Raw genomic sequence first — 18,275 nt, forward strand, 5'->3', positions numbered from 1 at the left:
CATCTAGCAGCGAAGTTGTCAGTTTGATACCATGCAACCATTTTTTTTTTTACAAACCAGGATCCTTATATGCCGCCGGCCAGACGCAACAACGGCCACAGAATCAATACCAATTCCATTCTTGTAAACAATGTGCCTTATCCACGCTGAAGTGGGTCAGAAGCACAAACCATCATGATGCCTATCAAATGGAGCCTATCAAATGGAGCCTATCAAATGCAGCCTATCAAATGCAGCCTATCAAATGCAGCCTATCAAATGCAGCCTAATTAACAGCAAATTCCCTTCTAGCTTCCGGGCAGGTCATCCACATATTGGCGAGTGAATTTCCACAGTAAAAACAAACACATTTGGTGACACAAACTAGACCAAAAGTAGCCTACCATAACACCAAAATATCAATTTGTTAAACTATGTGACTACAGCGTTGAACTGCAGCCTAAATTGAAGTAGGCTATTGTAAATAATGTATCACTAACAACGCATGATTTGCAATCTTACTCATCTAACCAAATAAGTAATAAGAAAAATAAATGTTACGTTATTTCAGTTATAATCATATGATGAACACTGTAAGGTCCCCATAGAAAACACTACGGCGAATTATTCTATAGAATTCGTAATTTCATGTTGGGTTCAATATCATGATTTCAGACTTTGAGCAAATTAATTTGAATTAATACTACATAAATACCACAGTGTTAACAGGTTAATTATAATGTAAAACAAAACATTTTGTAGTAAAAACAATTTAGGCTTCGTTAATGCTTGCCTATACCTGTTCGGGGCACTCTTCAGGTCAGTCCAGCCTTGCCAGACTTCTCTCCACGGTGTCTGGAATCAAAGACTGGTCTTGGTTTCAAAAGTTAGTTTACCTATGTTTTTATGCTATAGAGAACGTGACATTTATCATTAAACTAAAAACATCATCGTTGCTCGTCGGTCTTGTTCACTTCTCTGTCCGCGCTGTCACGCCCGGCTGTTTAAAGTAGGCTGCTCCTGGCGTCATGAGCGCTCATAACTAGCAGATTTTCAGAAGGCACATCTCGCACCAAAGGCGTATTGGTCGATTTCCCCACGGCGCTCACTTTCTACTAACGCTGTCTGTCTCTCAATATTCCGTTTCTGCCCGTTTTTAACTGTGCGTTTTGATTCAATCCCTTTATGCATGTGCTTGATGCTACATGGAAATAATGCCAATGTGAGGATCCTTGCATAATAGTTTGTGTAAGGGATTTTCTCATATTCATAGAATAACTAAGACTGTTTCATATGACAAAAATGTCACAAAAAAAGTTTTGATATGTTTCTCTTATGTTAGTATACATGTTTCAAATGCGTACGTTTTCACTTGTATGTATTTGTTGTAGATGTGTGTGTTTCACATATTTTGGGTGAAGTCAATGTATGTGAAAATCTCAGGAGCTTGGAAGGCATCAGGACGTAGATTGCGCCACCGAATGGACTCGGGCACATGACCGGCAATGCTCTTATTTTGAAGGCAAGTTCACCTAACCGGAAATATATCGAACACTATCGAATTTCGCGGTACCAGAGCATTCTCTGGCGGTACTGGCAAAAAGAAGCGTAAGCGGAAGTTCATATTTTTCCAGCAGGCTATTGTGAGAGCAGCAGGTAACCAGTTGAAATAATAATAGTCGTAAGTTACCAGATACCTAATTATACTGGTTAGTAATGTTATGACCAAAATGTATATAGACGGCAACTACATTGTTGCACAAATCATGGTTGTACAATACTGTACAGCAACAATTTGGAGCGAGTATATAGTTGTTTGCCAGAAATCTCAGGTACTGTAGCTAGCTAGTTTAGACAAATTGTTAGCTAGCTGTCAAATCAGCGAAAACGTTTTCCTTTCTTATCACTCCCCCTGCTTCGGCTAACGTTAAAAATGATCCATATGACTTTAGGGTTTTGTGTGAGCTTGTTCGGGAGCCAGTTCTATAGCCAACATAGTAGTCGGTATCAACTCAGAAAGCCAGAAGGTGGCAGGGTAGGTAGTTAACAGAACAGTATGTTCAGACATTATCCCAAATGTAATCGGAAGCTCAGACAGTAAAAACATTTAGTGAGGCGCTCCGTGATCTAATGACGGGTTGCTGGCTATCTGGTTCCTCGCTGCGTAACGTTGATGTTGCAAATTAAAATTATAATCTCAATCTTCCCCGCAGGAGACTAACACAGCATGAATGATCCAATGGACAATGACCTGTTTGACATTCCAGACTTTGAGCAAATAGAGGATGAGTCTTTTCCTCCGCTCCCTCCACCCTTCTCGCCTGGAAACGCAGGAGACCCTTTTGCTAACGGTGAGTCAGTCTACCTGTGCAGATCTGCCATGCCAGCTTCAGTGCCCAGGATTGGTCAGGAAAACACGATGGATGTATGTTGTTGGAGACTGTCTGGTAATCAAGGCATGTCTGTCGTTGGATTTGACTTATTATGATGTTCAGGAGAGCATGACGTCGACACGTCCAAGTTGGCGGAGGTTCCTGCTGCCAGACGGAGAGGTGTTAAGAGGCCCCAGCCCAAACTAGACTCTCAGAGGTAGAAATACGCCACAACTCAATTTCTTTAAGTTAACCACCTTTGACTAAGAGTTGCTTTTACTCTTTAGAAAGCTTGTGGAGGAGAAATGTAGAACTTCTTTTTAGAATACTTTTTACATACAGGCTACAGCTCTTTTTGCTTCTTTAACTCAGATGAAATATATTCACAGATGTAAAAAAAATGCTGAAAGTAATGATATTTGCTTCCAGACTGACATCTGAAAGAGGCCTTCCGGCTCTACGCAACTTGTTCAACAACATTCACTTCAGAGGCAAAGGACATGAGGTGAGAATATACCTGGTCGCCACTGCTGCAGGACCCAGACATTTACATTTATTCAGCAGACTTGATGTAGTCGGGTGCAGTCCCGTTCACTGCTCGGAAGGTCAGTACCAGGGTCTTGAATCTGATACGGGTGTTGATGGGTAGCCAGTGGAGAGAGATGAGGAGTGGGGTAACATGGGAGCGTCTGGGTAGATTGTAGACCAGGCGGGCCGCTGCGTTCAGAATCCTCTGAAGAGGGCGAGTTGCACATGCTGGGAGACCAGCAAGCAGCGAGTTGCAGTAGTCCAACTTGGTGAGGACCAGTGCTTGGACTAGCAGCTGGGTGGAGTGCTCAGACAGGTATCTCTTGATCTTCCGGATGTTGTAGAGGGTGAATCTACACGGCCAGGAGACTGCAGCAATGTGGGCCGTGAGGGAGATCTCGTCATCCATGGTAACCCCAAGGTCCCAAGGCAGAGGATGAAGGGGTCACCGTCGCAGATCCCAGGGTGGTTGACAGATCGTGGGAGATGGAGGGTTTAGCCGGGATGATGAGAACTTCTGTTTTGGCGAGGTTCAGCTGGAGGTGGTACTTGGTCATCCAGGCGGAGATGTCTGTGAGGCAGGCCTCAATCCTAGCTGAGATCCCCGGATCAGTTGGGGGGAACGACAGGTACCGCTGCGTGTCGTCAGCACAGCAGTGGTAGGAGAAGCCATGGGAGGTGATGATTGGTCCAAGTGAGGTGGAGTACAGGGAGAAGAAGAGGGGTCCAAGGACGGAGCCCTGTGGGACACCAGTGGAGAGCTGGCGGGGGCCTGACAGTTTGCCTCCCCTGGAGACCTGGTTGGATCTTCCCGACAGGTAGGATGAGATCCACTGGAGTGCAGTGCCAGTGATGCCCATCTCAGAAAGTCTGGAGAGCAGGATCTGGTGGTTAACCGTTTCAAACGCTGCAGAAAGGTCCAGCAGAATGATGACGGATGATCTGGAAGCTGCTCTGGCAGACTGGAGGGCAGTGGTGACTAAAAGGAGGGCAGTCTCTGTGGAGTGGCCGGTCTTGATGCCCGATTGGTTGGGGTCAAGCAGGTTGTTCTGAGAGAGAAAGTTTGACAGTTGGTTTGATACAGCACGTTCAATTGTTTTTGAAAAGAAGGGTAACAATGATACCGGTTTGTAGTTCTGGAGGACGGCAGGGTTAAGGGAGGGTTTTTTTTCAGAGTTTTTTGACATACGTTCAGTACTTTCTGTATTTGCACTGTTTGTTATTTTGAATGAAAGTGTGAGCTCCATGAAGGCATGTGGGATGTTGAGGTGTTGATGATGCTGCTGTTGCAGGCAGAGGACCTGCACACGCTCATGCAGCGCATGGAGAACTGGGCCCACAGGCTGTACCCCAAGCTGCCCTTTCCAGACTTCATAGACAAGCTGGAGACACTAGGGAGCAAGAAGGAGGTGCAGGTGAGCTGCTGTATTTCTTACAGGAAGATTTAATTGGGTCTGTAAGAGGGGTACACAATGTAACTATTTGTGACCTTCTAATTCCCCAGACCTGTCTCAAGCGAATACGATTGGACATGCCAATCACTCATGAAGATTTCATTGGTAAAGAGATACAAACGCTTTTCCAAATAGAATAAATGGATTCTAGTTAATACTGCATATGTTTACAGTTCTGAGCATGAGCAGTATGTACTAGTAACAATAATCCTGATAGTTGTGTAACAGCTCATGTCCTCCTCGTCCAGGTGAGCAGGAGAAGGCAGGGCCGGATCAAGAGGATCGTATCCAAAACAACATGGATCCTTTTGAACGTTTTCCTGAAGATGCCCTGGAACAGGTCCCTTCTACCCCAGTCCTCTCCTCTCCCCCCGCCCTCTCCTCCACCCCTATCCCCGCCCTCTCCTCCACTCCCGCCCTAACAGAGGAACAGCAACAACGCATCAGGCACAACAAGCAGCTGGCTCTGGAAAAAAGACTGGCCCTCATGCAGCAGAAAACAAGTAGGTATCTCTATAGGAGTAATTTGGATAAATCTCCATAGGAGTAATCTCTATAGGAGTAATATGTAGGCATAGCCACGGGAACATATTTTATCGGGGGGGGGGAGGTAGCCTTGCTCTGCCCTCCTACGTACTTCCGCTCAATTTAGATTTTGCTTCTGTACTAGGTCTGGGAGCTCCGCTCTGAAGTCGGTTTCTAGAAACACATTTTTTGTAGGTCCAATCAGCGAACAGAGGGAGTGGCTGAGAACGATGATGTTAATGTCGTGCACTAGTTTTAGTAGTTCAGTAATGGCGGCGGAGAAAGATGCGAGCGAAACTATTTTGCAGGTGTGGCAGCAACAGTGCCGAATATCCATAGGTTAAAGCCGGAGCAAGAAAATTTCTTGCTGAGTTTTGTTGGTGGCCATGATGTTGTGGCCCTCCTCCCCACGGGGTTCGGGAAAAGTTTGATTTTCCAGCTACGGCAGCTAGCTCTGTTACAGTAGTGGCTTGCGATTGGTTATGGCAAATCAGAGTGGCTCTGGGCAGATCCAATAGTTTTAAACTTCAACAGAGGACCCGCCTTCAAGGAAGTTAACGTTTGTCAATGGGGCGATCCCAGACCCTCTGTACAAATGAAATGTACGAGGGTCTGGTTAGGACCAGGCTAGGGGGCGGGGGGGGATTAATGTTGCCGGTGGTGGATTTTCGAGTCACATAATTTTATATTCTCATGCTGTCAGCAGGGGGTGACCGTAGGTATCTGTAGGAGTAATACGTAGGTATCTCTATAAACGAGTGGCACTGTGAGAACCTGACCTCTCGGCCCCTGACCTCTCGGCCCCTGACCTCTCACCCCCAGACTCCCCGTCAGGATCCCAGGTTGTCTCCAGTCAGCAGCAGCACAGCGGAGAGGATCCCGAGTGATGAGTCATCAGGTGGCCCTGGGGCCTGGGGGGCTACGCTCAGGGTGCAGCTGGGGTCCCTGGGTTTGTGTGTCCAGGACTGTTCTTAGGACCAGATGTGACAGATGAGTCCAGTTAGGGCTGCTCAAGAACCATTTTATTTAGTAGGTTTCACCATGTTATTTTCTTTATTCTGAACACATCAACACATCTTACCTCTTGAGATTTGTGTCAAGTGTATTTTTATCATACCATATTTTTCTTTTTGGGTTTAAAATAATTAAACTTGTTAATGCAACTGAAATCAGACTTAAATGCCTTTTAATAAAATCATGTGTATTTACTTTGCCAGCAGTGTACTTGGGAGCATGGTTAACTTGACAGAGTGGTAGAAAGCTAAAACAAGTCTGACTCAACTATCAAACTGTACATTTCAAAACCCTATCCTAACACATTTTCCACACATTTTACAAAAATAATTATATTAAAACTCCAGTTGTCTCTGTACAAAATAGTCTCCCCCACTGTGCAGAAAGTTTGAATGTTCAACCCTGGGGGTCTGGGCCCCCCCCGGCTACAGGGCCCCCCCCGGCTACAGGGCCCCCCCCGGCTACAGGGCCCCCCCCGGCTACAGGGCCCCCCCCGGCTACAGGGCCCCCCCGGCTACAGAGCCCCCCCCGGCTACAAGGCCCCCCCCGGCTACAAGGCCCCCCCCGGCTACAAGGCCCCCCCCGGCTAAAGGGTCCCCCAGGCTACAGGGCCCCCCAGGCTACAGGGCGAGGGTCTGCAGAGCCAGCTCCCGGACCTCCTCCAGGACGGAGTACAGGCTGGGACGGGCCGTCTGGCAGAACTGCCTCTCCTCCCTTGAGAGCCGGGGGCCCTTAGCCTGCTCGTCCTGGGCCCGCTGGGAGGCCTCTGCCTGGAGGAGCACCTCCTGGACCAACTGGGAGCGCCCCTTTGGCTGGGGCTGGGAGGGCTGAGGCTGGGAGGGCTGGGGCTGGGAGGGCTGGTGGGGCTTATTGCTAACCACTTCCAGGTGGAGGCTGTCTGAGTGGCAGCGTGAAGCCTGGACTGAGATGCGGACCTGGAAAACACAAACGATCATGCTCGTCAGTCACTGGACTGGGTTAGGGTTAGGTACCCCTATATGGATGAGTAAGGACAGCTGGGGATGGGTGTAACTCAGTGGTAGATTACTTAACTGCAGTTAAAGAGGTCAAAGATTCAAACTCCTCCCCATCACTTTGGATAAAAGCATCTGCTAAATAACCATGTTATTCTTGCGTGACTAGTGAGGTTAGGGTTAGAAGATAAAAGGTGACTCACGGTGATGTGGTTGAACAGCTGGAAGGTGGAGGTACCAGAGGAGGTGGAGGTGGAGATGTGGTCAGGGTAGCGGTGGACCGAGCCGCTGTCCCACTCACAGCCTCCATCACTCCTCAGCCTCAACACCAGGCCCTCGCGGCTCCTCACGTACACCGCCCCCTTCAGGCCATATCTGGGAGCAACAGTCTGTCAGCATTGTAATTGTAATAATAACAATAATAATGTATTCAAATGCTTCAATCCAAAGCAACGTTCAGGAGAGGATTTGTGACCTTCTGATCCTGAGTAAAATTCTCTACATGACACTATGTAGAGGTAACAAATGACCTCCACCCATCCCTCCCACCCATGAGTTGATATTGGGAAACCACAGAGACTGGCTCGAGATACTGCAAAGACTGCGGTCTGTGTTCAGAAGGGTTTTATTACTTTTACTACTTATATTATTGTTTTTATTGATTTTATGTGAAGCACCTTGAGCTGCAATTCTGTATGTAATTTGCTTCATAAATAAAGTCTTATCCACACAGATGTGGCTGTTGAATGTTGTTAGTGGCGGCAGGTGTGTGGTGCTTACTGGGGCAGAAAGACCAGCATGCCGTTGGCTCTGATGGCGTAGATGATGGCGTCGGAGAGGCAGTCTGGGTCTGTCTGAGGGTCCTTGTCTCTGAAGTACAGACACTGGAACAGCTCTGTGGACTGCTTCTGGGCCCGCTGTGCTGCCTGGAGACACAGGGACAATCACCAGTGGGTGGGTGGGTGGGTGGGTAGGTAGATATAAAGATATGTAGAATAGTTTTGAATGATTTCGAAAGCCTGGAAACAGTCTGGGCCTGGGCAGCTTCCTGGCCAATCAGACAAGACTTTCGCATTCTTCATTAAGCACATACTGGAATCCAAGTTAATATACAGATTTGTTGAAAGTATAGCAGAAGGTCAAGGAGCAAGGGTTACAGCAACCTAACCCTAAGTGCAACAATGACATCTCAGCTACAATGAATATCCCATAGAGGGCAGCCTTGACAACATCATACAACATTAGTATGCGTCAGTATGACTCCTCCTCACTCTGTTCTTGTTGTTGATTTGATGAGCCACTTCCTCCAGCTCCTTGTTATTGGCCCGGGGTTTGACAGGCCCCACCCCCTTGTCCTGACTGATTGCAGCGATAAGCAATCGGTGGACAATTATGTCGGCGTAACGACGGATAGGAGAGGTGAAGTGGGTGTACCGGTCCAAAGCAAGACCTGAAGGAGACATGGTACTGGTGTTACCGTAGTAATAGTACTGGTGTTCCCGTAGTGATAGTACTGGTGTTCCCGTAGTGATAGTATTGGTGTTCCCGTAGTGATAGCACTGGTGTTCCCCTAGTGATAGCACTGGTGTTACCGTAGTGATAGTACTTGTGTTCCCGTAGTGATAGCACTAGTGTTCCCGTAGTGATAGTACTGGTGTTCCCGTAGTGATAGCACTGGTGTTACCGTAGTGATAGTACTGGTGTTCCCGTAGTGATAGTACTAGTGTTACCGTAGTGATAGTACTGGTCTTGAGGGCAGGTTCCAGTGCAGAAGTACAGAGCGTTGGACATGGCTTGTGTGGCCATCATCCTCAGCAGGCGGTTGAACTGAGGGTCCTGGGGGTCCTGGGCCAGGGCCAGGGACTCAGCCAGGCTCTGGTTGGACCTAAGGGACAGCTACTGTTACACCATGTTACTGCTGCAGGACAGCTACTGTTACACCATGTTACTGCTGCAGGACAGCTACTGTTACACCATGTTACTGCTGCAGGACAGCTACTGTTACACCATGTTACTGCTGCAGGACAGCTACTGTTACACCATGTTACTGCTGCAGGACAGCTACTGTTACACCATGTTACTGCTGCAGGACAGCTACTGTTACACCATGTTACTGCTGCAGGACAGCTACTGTTACACCATGTTACTGCTGCAGGACAGCTACTGTTACACCATGTTACTGCTGCAGGACAGCTACTGTTACACCATGCTACTGCTGCAGGACAGCTACTGTTACACCATGTTACTGCTGCAGGACAGCTACTGTTACACCATGTTACTGCTGCAGGACAGCTACTGTTACACTACGGTACTGTTAAGTGCAAGGGCCTGCTGCACTGCGAACTGGCTGAGGATGTTCCCTCAAGGGAGGGAGGGGTTACCTGGTGTCGATGCTGAAGCCCCTGGCCTTGGCGCTGTCGATCAGCTGGCTGAAGACCTGCTGGCGTGGGGGCGGGTGGTGCCGCAGCAGGGCCTGCTGGGGGAAGCTCTCCTGGATCTTACGCGCCACCCAGTGGTTGGCGAAGATCATGCACTCAGCCACGGTCTCATGCACCTCGAGGGGCTGGCGGGGCACCAGGGAGGAGATGTTCCCCTCCTCGTCCAGCTGTGCCTTCACCTGCAGCACCAGGAGACCAGGTGATGTTATCTGATGCAGCAGGCAGGGTTAGGGTGGTACCCTGGTGATCATTAGAATTGTCTTTCACTTTTTGCATAAACCATAACTCATAACTCATTTTGGTTTTGAAGGGTTAGGGTAAGGGATAGTTGCTGTCACCGCCTAAGACTTTTGGTCCTCACTGTAGCCAGAAACGCATTGCACAAACAAAACAGAATGAAAGCTCGTACCCACCTCCACCCCCTCCAGCTCCAGCGCCCCCCCCCTGTCTCTGCGAGCCCGCAGGTGCCTGGCTATGCGTGTCAGGGTCTCCAGGTCCTGAGTGAGCCGGGCTAGTCTGGTGTCCCTCTCTGAGGGCTCGATCTGGGCCAGCTCCGGTACCTGGCCTCCCTCCCCCTCCAGCAGGCTTTGGGCCAGCTCATAGTGGAGCTGGTAGCAGGAGCGGATGATGGTACGGCCATACCACACGCTCTGCACCTCCAGGGTGCGAGAGTCCAGCTCCCACAGCACACTGACCGCATACCTGCACACAGGGTGACATCACTATATACACCACCACCTGCACACAGGGTGACATCACTATATACACCACCACCTGCACACAGGGTGACATCACTATATACACCACCACACAGGGTGACATCACTATATACACCACCACACGTACACAGGGTGACATCACTATATACACCACCACACAGGGTGACATCACTATATACACCACCTGCACACAGGGTGACATCACTATATACACCACCTGCACACAGGGTGACATCACTATATACACCACCACCTGCACACAGGGTGACATCACTATATACACCACCACCTGCACACAGGGTGACATCACTATATACACCACCACACCCACACAGGGTGACATCACTATATACACCACCTGCACACAGGGTGACATCACTATATACACCACCTGCACACAGGGTGACATCACTATATACACCACCTGCACACAGGGTGACATCACTATATACACCACCTGCACACAGGGTGACATCACTATATACACCACCACCTGCACACAGGGTGACATCACTATATACACCACCACCTGCACACAGGGTGACATCACTATATACACCCCCACACAGGGTGACATCACTATATACACCACCACACGCACACAGGGTGACATCACTATATACACCCCCACACAGGGTGACATCACTATATACACCACCTGCACACAGGGTGACATCACTATATACACCACCTGCACACAGGGTGACATCACTATATACACCACCACCTGCACACAGGGTGACATCACTATATACACCAACACACAGGGTGACATCACTATATACACCACCACACAGGGTGACATCACTATATACACCACCACACAGGGTGACATCACTATATACACCACCTGCACACAGGGTGACATCACTATATACACCACCTGCACACAGGGTGACATCACTATATACACCACCTGCACACAGGGTGACATCACTATATACACCACCTGCACACAGGGTGACATCACTATATACACCACCACCTGCACACAGGGTGACATCACTATATACACCACCACACAGGGTGACATCACTATATACACCACCACCTGCACACAGGGTGACATCACTATATACACCACCACACAGGGTGACATCACTATATACACCACCTGCACACAGGGTGACATCACTATATACACCACCTGCACACAGGGTGACATCACTATATACACCACCACACAGGGTGACATCACTATATACACCACCACACGCACACAGGGTGACATCACTATATACACCACCACACAGGGTGACATCACTATATACACCACCTGCACACAGGGTGACATCACTATATACACCACCTGCACACAGGGTGACATCACTATATACACCACCACCTGCACACAGGGTGACATCACTATATACACCACCTGCACACAGGGTGACATCACTATATACACCACCTGCACACAGGGTGACATCACTATATACACCACCTGCACACAGGGTGACATCACTATATACACCACCACCTGCACACAGGGTGACATCACTATATACACCAACACACAGGGTGACATCACTATATACACCACCACACAGGGTGACATCACTATATACACCACCACACAGGGTGACATCACTATATACACCACCTGCACACAGGGTGACATCACTATATACACCACCTGCACACAGGGTGACATCACTATATACACCACCTGCACACAGGGTGACATCACTATATACACCACCTGCACACAGGGTGACATCACTATATACACCACCACCTGCACACAGGGTGACATCACTATATACACCACCACACAGGGTGACATCACTATATACACCACCACCTGCACACAGGGTGACATCACTATATACACCACCACACAGGGTGACATCACTATATACACCACCTGCACACAGGGTGACATCACTATATACACCACCTGCACACAGGGTGACATCACTATATACACCACCACACAGGGTGACATCACTATATACACCACCACCTGCACACAGGGTGACATCACTATATACACCACCACACAGGGTGACATCACTATATACACCACCTGCACACAGGGTGACATCACTATATACACCACCTGCACACAGGGTGACATCACTATATACACCACCACACAGGGTGACATCACTATATACACCACCACACGCACACAGGGTGACATCACTATATACACCACCACACAGGGTGACATCACTATATACACCACCTGCACACAGGGTGACATCACTATATACACCACCTGCACACAGGGTGACATCACTATATACACCACCACCTGCACACAGGGTGACATCACTATATACACCACCTGCACACAGGGTGACATCACTATATACACCACCTGCACACAGGGTGACATCACTATATACACCACCTGCACACAGGGTGACATCACTATATACACCACCTGCACACAGGGTGACATCACTATATACACCACACGCACACAGGGTGACGTCACTATATACACCACCTGCACACAGGGTGACATCACTATATACACCACCTGCACACAGGGTGACATCACTATATACACCACCTGCACACAGGGTGATGTGCATTATGGAAGTGACATGTTCATTGGATACCCAACATCAGGATGTTGTCATGGATACCCAGCAGCAGGGTTTGTAGAAGAGCTGCTCACCTGTCACGCCCTCCCAGCAAGGAGCACAGGTCTGCACTCAGCACCGCAGGAAGCATGTCATACCTGCGGTCTGCCAGGTAGTAGGTGGTGGCTCTGGGGAGAAAGAGGGGTGTCAATGGGAGGAAAGAGGAGATGGGAATGACCACCCTCCTCCTCCTCCTGCCTGAGGCAGCCTCCTGCCTGAGGCAGCCTCCTGCCTGAGGCAGCCTCCTGCCTGAGGCAGCCTCCTGCCTGAGGCAGCCTCCTGCCTGGGGCAGCCTCCTGCCTGGGGCAGCCTCCTGCCCGGGGCAGTCTCCTACCTGGCGCATGCCTCCAAGTCGGTGAGGTACCCCTCGGGTACAAAGTGTGTGACATCAGCGATGTGCACCCCCAGCTCCAGCCTGTCTCCCCCCAGGCTGCGCACCGACAGAGTGTCGTCCACATCCTCGCAGCCCAGCGGGTCGATGCTGAACACAAGATGAGACTCCCGCAGGTCCAGCCTGGAAGCTTCCTGCTCTGGGTCCACCTGCCAGGGACGCTCCGGAGAACTGACTGGCATCTCCCGCAGCTGGACACACACACACACACACACACAGTTCCTCACCATGCAAACCTGACAGTTGTCTAGTTTAGGTTAGTTATGCTGATCTGTAGCTTGCCAGTTCACCAGCTTCTGGTCCTGACCTGGGCATCAGAGAAGGGGGCCAGGTGGATGGCGTTCTCTATCAGGATGGTCTGAACTTCTGTCTCTAGCTCCCCCACTCGCCCCAGGACCCGCACCATGTGACCACTGGGGTACAGGGATGTACTCTCCCACGAGTCCATACGCACCACCACCCTGTGGTCCTGGAGCCACAGGGAAGGAGGAGGAGGAGGGGGAGGAGGTTAGACAGGGCAGGAGAGGTAGAGGAAAAGGAGGTTGGATGGAGCATGGGAGGAGAGAGTTTTATAGAGCCAGTGTTAGCCTGTTACGGAAGGTATCAGGCTAGGCAGTAAGAAGGCTAGGTAGTGTTAGCCCGTTACTGAGGCTAGGTAGTGAACTTGTGGGACCTGCAGTGTCTCGGCCTGCTGGGTGCTGATCCTGATCTTGGGGATGCGTTCGTCCCAAGGAATCGCCAGGATACGCTGGGAGGTCCTGCTCTGTGATTGGCTATCCTCCCGGGGGGGAAAGCTCACCACGTAGTCCCTCCAGTTTCTCTGGAGGACGCCCACCACTCTTCCTGCGGGGGGGGGGGGGGGGGGGACAGATTGAGAGGAAGAACTCAACAGAAGCTGTGTGTGTTCTTGTTAGTTTTTATCTGCACAGGTGAGTGTGTGTAGATGCTTGTGGGCTGCCATCGTACCTGTCGGCATGGGCTGGCTCTGGGCCTCTTCTCCGCTCCCCTCTTCCCCCTGCTGATCCGTCAGGGCAGTTGTCCTCCCCCTCCACTCACTCCTCGGCAACAGCTCTACAACGACCACGTCGCTATGCACACCTCGGTTACGGTTCTTACCTCCACACACCAACACATCCGTATTCAGCTCTGGGAGGGAGGGAGGCAGGAGAAGAGAGGGGGAGAGAAGGAATGATGGAGAAATTAGAGAAGGAGAGGAGGAGAGGATGATAGAAGGAGAAAAGAGAAAGGTTAATGAACCACAGGATAACACTACATTAAATCGTATTAATCTAGCAGGCAGTTTCATCCGCAGCACGACACCAGGTGAGGAGTTACCTGTGTTCTTGTTGGAGGCGTCTATCCTTAAGAAGGCCTCGTGCTGAGCTCTATGCCGGTTCACGCTCAGCGTTCCCTGGGACGCACCGGGAGAGCAGACGTCATGTACACGTGACTACTCCAACCCTGACCCCACGCCAGGTTTGAACTTCCTTTGTCCGTCACTTAGCCGAGAATAAGGAAGTGTCTCAGCAAGTATTAATACTGACAACCAGGACTCCAGGAAGAAGGTCAAATATAAGAGCTGCTTGTTTATCTACTTTCTAACTCTGGTTAAATACATTTAATGCTGGGTACACACCACAAATCAAATCAAATGTATTTGTATAGCCCTTTTTACACGCAAGCATGTCACAGAGGGCTTCACTTACGCCCATAGAACTGCCCCTCAACCAACCTAAACACTCAAGGATAATCAACCACAAGATAGTCGGGCTGATTTTGGGCCGATTACCCCCTTCCGACAATCCCAGGTAATGTCACGATTATCTACGGGGACATTATCTACAGTGTATAGTGTAACTGAGAAACACAGTAAATAATTCCTCTTTCAATAAGCCCCTGTTCCAGTGTTGAGCATTAAATTAGCTGCACGGTCTGTAGTGATCTTGGGACAAAGCCACTTTTTTGTTCTAAAACCGGGCTATACGCCGCTTCTAAATATAACCTGTACAACCACAAGAAAACTGTACAATCATGGTACAAGCCGCAGCTTTATTTCCGAAAAATACGGTGAGTCACCACTGTTCCCATGAAATCAGAACTCCCAAGTTGGGATCACGTCGTCGTCTGAACCTTGATCTACGCACACTTGCTCTCTCCATCACACCAACCTGGAGGAATCTTCCGGACTTGATGCCAGCCTCCAGGATCTCGGCAGGCAGGTGGTCGACGTACTCCCTCTCAGAGCCCTCGCCCCCTCTCTCCTGCAGCGCCTGGGTGATTGAGCTGTACAGCTCCTGGGCAGCCACCAGCTCTGGCCAGAAGGTCCTGAGGTAGGCCTGGGGGAGGAGTCAAGAGGTGGTGAGGTAGTCCTGGGGGAGGAGTCAGGAGGTGGTGAGGTAGTCCTGGGGGAGGAGTCAGGAGGTGGTGAGGTAGTCCTGGGGGAGGAGTCAAGAGGTGGTGAGGTAGTCCTAGGGGAGGAGTCAGGAGGTGGTGAAGTAGTCCTGGGGGAGGAGTCAGGAGGTGGTGAGGTAGTCCTGGGGGAGGAGTCAGGAGGTGGTGAGGTAGTCCTAGGGGAGGAGTCAGGAGGTGGTGAGGTAGTCCTGGGGGAGGAGTCAAGAGGTGGTGAGGTAGTCCTGGGGGAGGAGACAAGAGGTGGTGAGGTAGTCCTGGGGGAGGAGTCAGGAGGTGGTGAGGTAGTCCTGGGGGAGGAGTCAGGAGGTGGTGAGGTAGTCCTGGGGGAGGAGTCAGGAGGTGGTGAGGTAGTCCTAGGGGAGGAGTCATGAGGTGGTGAGGTAGTCCTGGGGGAGGAGTCAGGAGGTGGTGAGGTAGTCCTAGGGGAGGAGTCAGGAGGTGGTGAGGTAGTCCTGGGGGAGGAGTCAAGAGGTGGTGAGGTAGTCCTGGGGGAGGAGACAAGAGGTGGTGAGGTAGTCCTGGGGGAGGAGTCAGGAGGTGGTGAGGTAGTCCTGGGGGAGGAGTCAGGAGGTGGTGAGGTAGTCCTGGGGGAGGAGTCAGGAGGTGGTGAGGTAGTCCTAGGGGAGGAGTCATGAGGTGGTGAGGTAGTCCTGGGGGAGGAGTCAGGAGGTGGTGAGGTAGTCCTAGGGGAGGAGTCAGGAGGTGGTGAGGTAGTCCTAGGGGAGGAGTCAGGAGGTGGTGAGGTAGTCCTGTGGGAGGAGTCAGGAGGTGGTGAGGTAGTCCTGGGGGAGGAGTCAGGAGGTGGTGAGGTAGTCCTGGGGGAGGAGTCAAGAGGTGGTGAGGTAGTCCTAGGGGAGGAGTCAGGAGGTAGTCCTGGGGGAGGAGTCAAGAGGTGATGAGGTAGTCTTGGGGGAGGAGTCAGGAGGTAATCCTGGGGGAGGAGTCAGGAGGTTGTTCTGGGGGAGGAGTCAGGAGGTGATGAGGTAGTCCTGGGGGAGGAGTCAGGAGGTGATGAGGTAGTCCTGGGGGAGGAGTCAGGAGGTGGTCAGGTATCCTTGTTCATTTAGAGGGATTCTGACTTTCTGACTAAAAGTTTGTCTTGAAGAAAGCTTACTTTTCACTTCAAACAGCCATCCTGAATTAGATTGGAGTGAAAACGCATGGTGTGTGTTACCTGTGTGGAGAGGATGTGTGTGTGTGTGTTACCTCTGTGGAGAGGATAGAGGATGTGTGTGTGTTACCCGTGTGGAGAGGATGTGTGTGTGTTACCTGTGTGGAGAGGATGTGTGTGTGTTACCTGTGTGGAGAGGACATACACCCCACAGTGGAGGCTGCTGTACTCGGCCAGTGCAGCCTGGTCCTCAGTGATCATTACGACCGGCTTCAGACCAGTCAGGTGGTCATGGTACCACACCGCTGCATGGTACACGCACCTGCAGACCCCCCCCCCCCCCCAAACACACACATGCAGCACACACACAAACACAGACAGCACCCAGAACCATATTAGAGGGGCAGAAAATCAACTGTGTACTCACCTCTCAATTACGTGTCATGTTGGGGTCTCAGTGTGAATGAGATACGGTAGGCAGCAGGTAAACAGGTATCTCACCTGGTCTGCCACCTGTCCTGTGTCTCCCCCTTCTCCCTGGGGCAGTAGGAGTACTTCTGGAACTCGTTAGCAAACAGCACACAGTCGTAGCGGGGGTCCTTCAAGAGGCCGCGCAAGCGGTTGTACTGCCTGTTCAAAACATCAACCATCACTCTTAATTGTAAAAGTTATGGAGTGACATCACTAGCACTTGTAACTGTTTAGGAAAGCACCGGCCAGGTGTAAAGATGTAACTGTACCTGCGTCCGCGGCTGTGTTGTACCGAGTGACAGGCGGTTTGCGTGAGAACAATTCCCTGGAGCTCTCGAAACTCCAGGACCTCCAGATAATCACGCAAAACCCCCGCGTCAGGGACCACATAGTGAGTGACTTCTCCAGAAAGCACCTTGCCATCTACTCGCACCAAAACAATAATGTTTATTGATCATCTTTAGTCACAAACCAATCAAATGCCAGGTATTTTCTCTTATTCGTTGGTTTTCTTACAGATTACTGTAAAATGATGATTTTATTGTAATATTAGTACATTAGCTAGTTCCAATAAGAATGTGAACAGCCATGAACACGCGGATATTAGTTACTATATTTCAAAATGCATCTGGACATGCTGCTAGTCCTTGCTACCCCAGGTTGGACCAACAAGCAAGCTATCTAGCAACGTTTAGTCAAGTAACGACACATTTTTTAAGGATTACCGTTGGCACAGCCCGCCTGACAGAGAGTGCTGTAGCAAGGAACATGCTCTCTCAGATAATGTTCTCTAACCACACGAACTTTCCTGCCTCGGGAACTCTTGAGATGCAAAATCTTTTCTGTCTTAATCATTATCTTGTTTCATAAAAACAGTTGACGAGTGTAGGTTAGGAGGCACTTCAGTCCAATGTTTACAAGCGGGTATCTAAAGTTGCAAATATCTTGTTTGCTGCCTTCTTTTCGCAACACTGAGTTGAACTTCCGGGTGACATGAAAACGTTTTTTTTTTCAAAGTAAAGGTACACTAACGTTTTACAAACGGTCAATAATCCATTCGCGGTTAAAAATGGTGAACAACACTGACATTCATATTTCTTCTTATTTTAGTGACATTGTCTTTGCATCATTTTGTAACGTAAATGTCATGTTAAAACGTAATTTAAATACACTCAAGTACACACTGTCATACTTTGTATAAACTAGAGAGGGTAACATTTCTGGGGGAAATGTGAGGGGTACTTGCGGCCGCTGCGGCCGGGGCAATTCCTATCCAACCCTATTACAGTT

The 18,275-nt window shown here is 49.9% G+C and overlaps 2 protein-coding genes across 3 annotated transcripts; one reads left to right on the forward strand and one right to left on the reverse strand.

Moving 5' to 3' along the window:
- The first annotated feature begins 1,516 nt into the window (after window positions 1-1,516).
- On the forward strand, window positions 1,517-6,067 carry tipin (timeless interacting protein). 2 transcript variants are annotated; one of them, XM_084681503.1, is made up of 8 exons: window positions 1,517-1,635; window positions 2,193-2,330; window positions 2,475-2,568; window positions 2,781-2,856; window positions 4,172-4,294; window positions 4,384-4,438; window positions 4,582-4,836; window positions 5,681-6,067. In XM_084681503.1, exons 2-8 carry the CDS (start codon window positions 2,207-2,209, stop codon window positions 5,743-5,745), a joined length of 792 nt encoding a protein of 263 aa, XP_084537629.1. In that variant the 5' UTR covers window positions 1,517-1,635; window positions 2,193-2,206; the 3' UTR covers window positions 5,746-6,067. The 2 variants fall into 2 exon arrangements, with proteins under 2 accessions (XP_084537629.1, XP_084537630.1); XM_084681504.1 differs by having other exon boundaries at window positions 1,576-1,660.
- Window positions 6,068-6,423: 356 nt separating this feature from the next.
- Window positions 6,424-17,966, reverse strand: dis3l (DIS3 like exosome 3'-5' exoribonuclease). The gene is made up of 18 exons (XM_084682962.1): window positions 17,711-17,966; window positions 17,255-17,408; window positions 17,016-17,144; window positions 16,701-16,836; window positions 15,160-15,327; window positions 14,327-14,402; window positions 13,958-14,137; window positions 13,665-13,834; window positions 13,299-13,460; window positions 12,935-13,182; window positions 12,636-12,728; window positions 9,698-9,986; window positions 9,228-9,463; window positions 8,577-8,731; window positions 8,118-8,296; window positions 7,627-7,772; window positions 7,050-7,221; window positions 6,424-6,807 (listed from the first exon to the last, which is right to left on the reverse strand). Exons 1-18 carry the CDS (start codon window positions 17,838-17,840, stop codon window positions 6,493-6,495), a joined length of 3,138 nt encoding a protein of 1,045 aa, XP_084539088.1. The 5' UTR covers window positions 17,841-17,966; the 3' UTR covers window positions 6,424-6,492.
- Between the last annotated feature and the right edge of the window lie 309 nt (window positions 17,967-18,275).

The sequence above is a fragment of the Hypomesus nipponensis genome, chromosome 19 (assembly GCF_054491055.1).
Source record: "Hypomesus nipponensis isolate SF chromosome 19, ASM5449105v1, whole genome shotgun sequence".
Classification (NCBI taxonomy): domain Eukaryota; kingdom Metazoa; phylum Chordata; class Actinopteri; order Osmeriformes; family Osmeridae; genus Hypomesus; species Hypomesus nipponensis.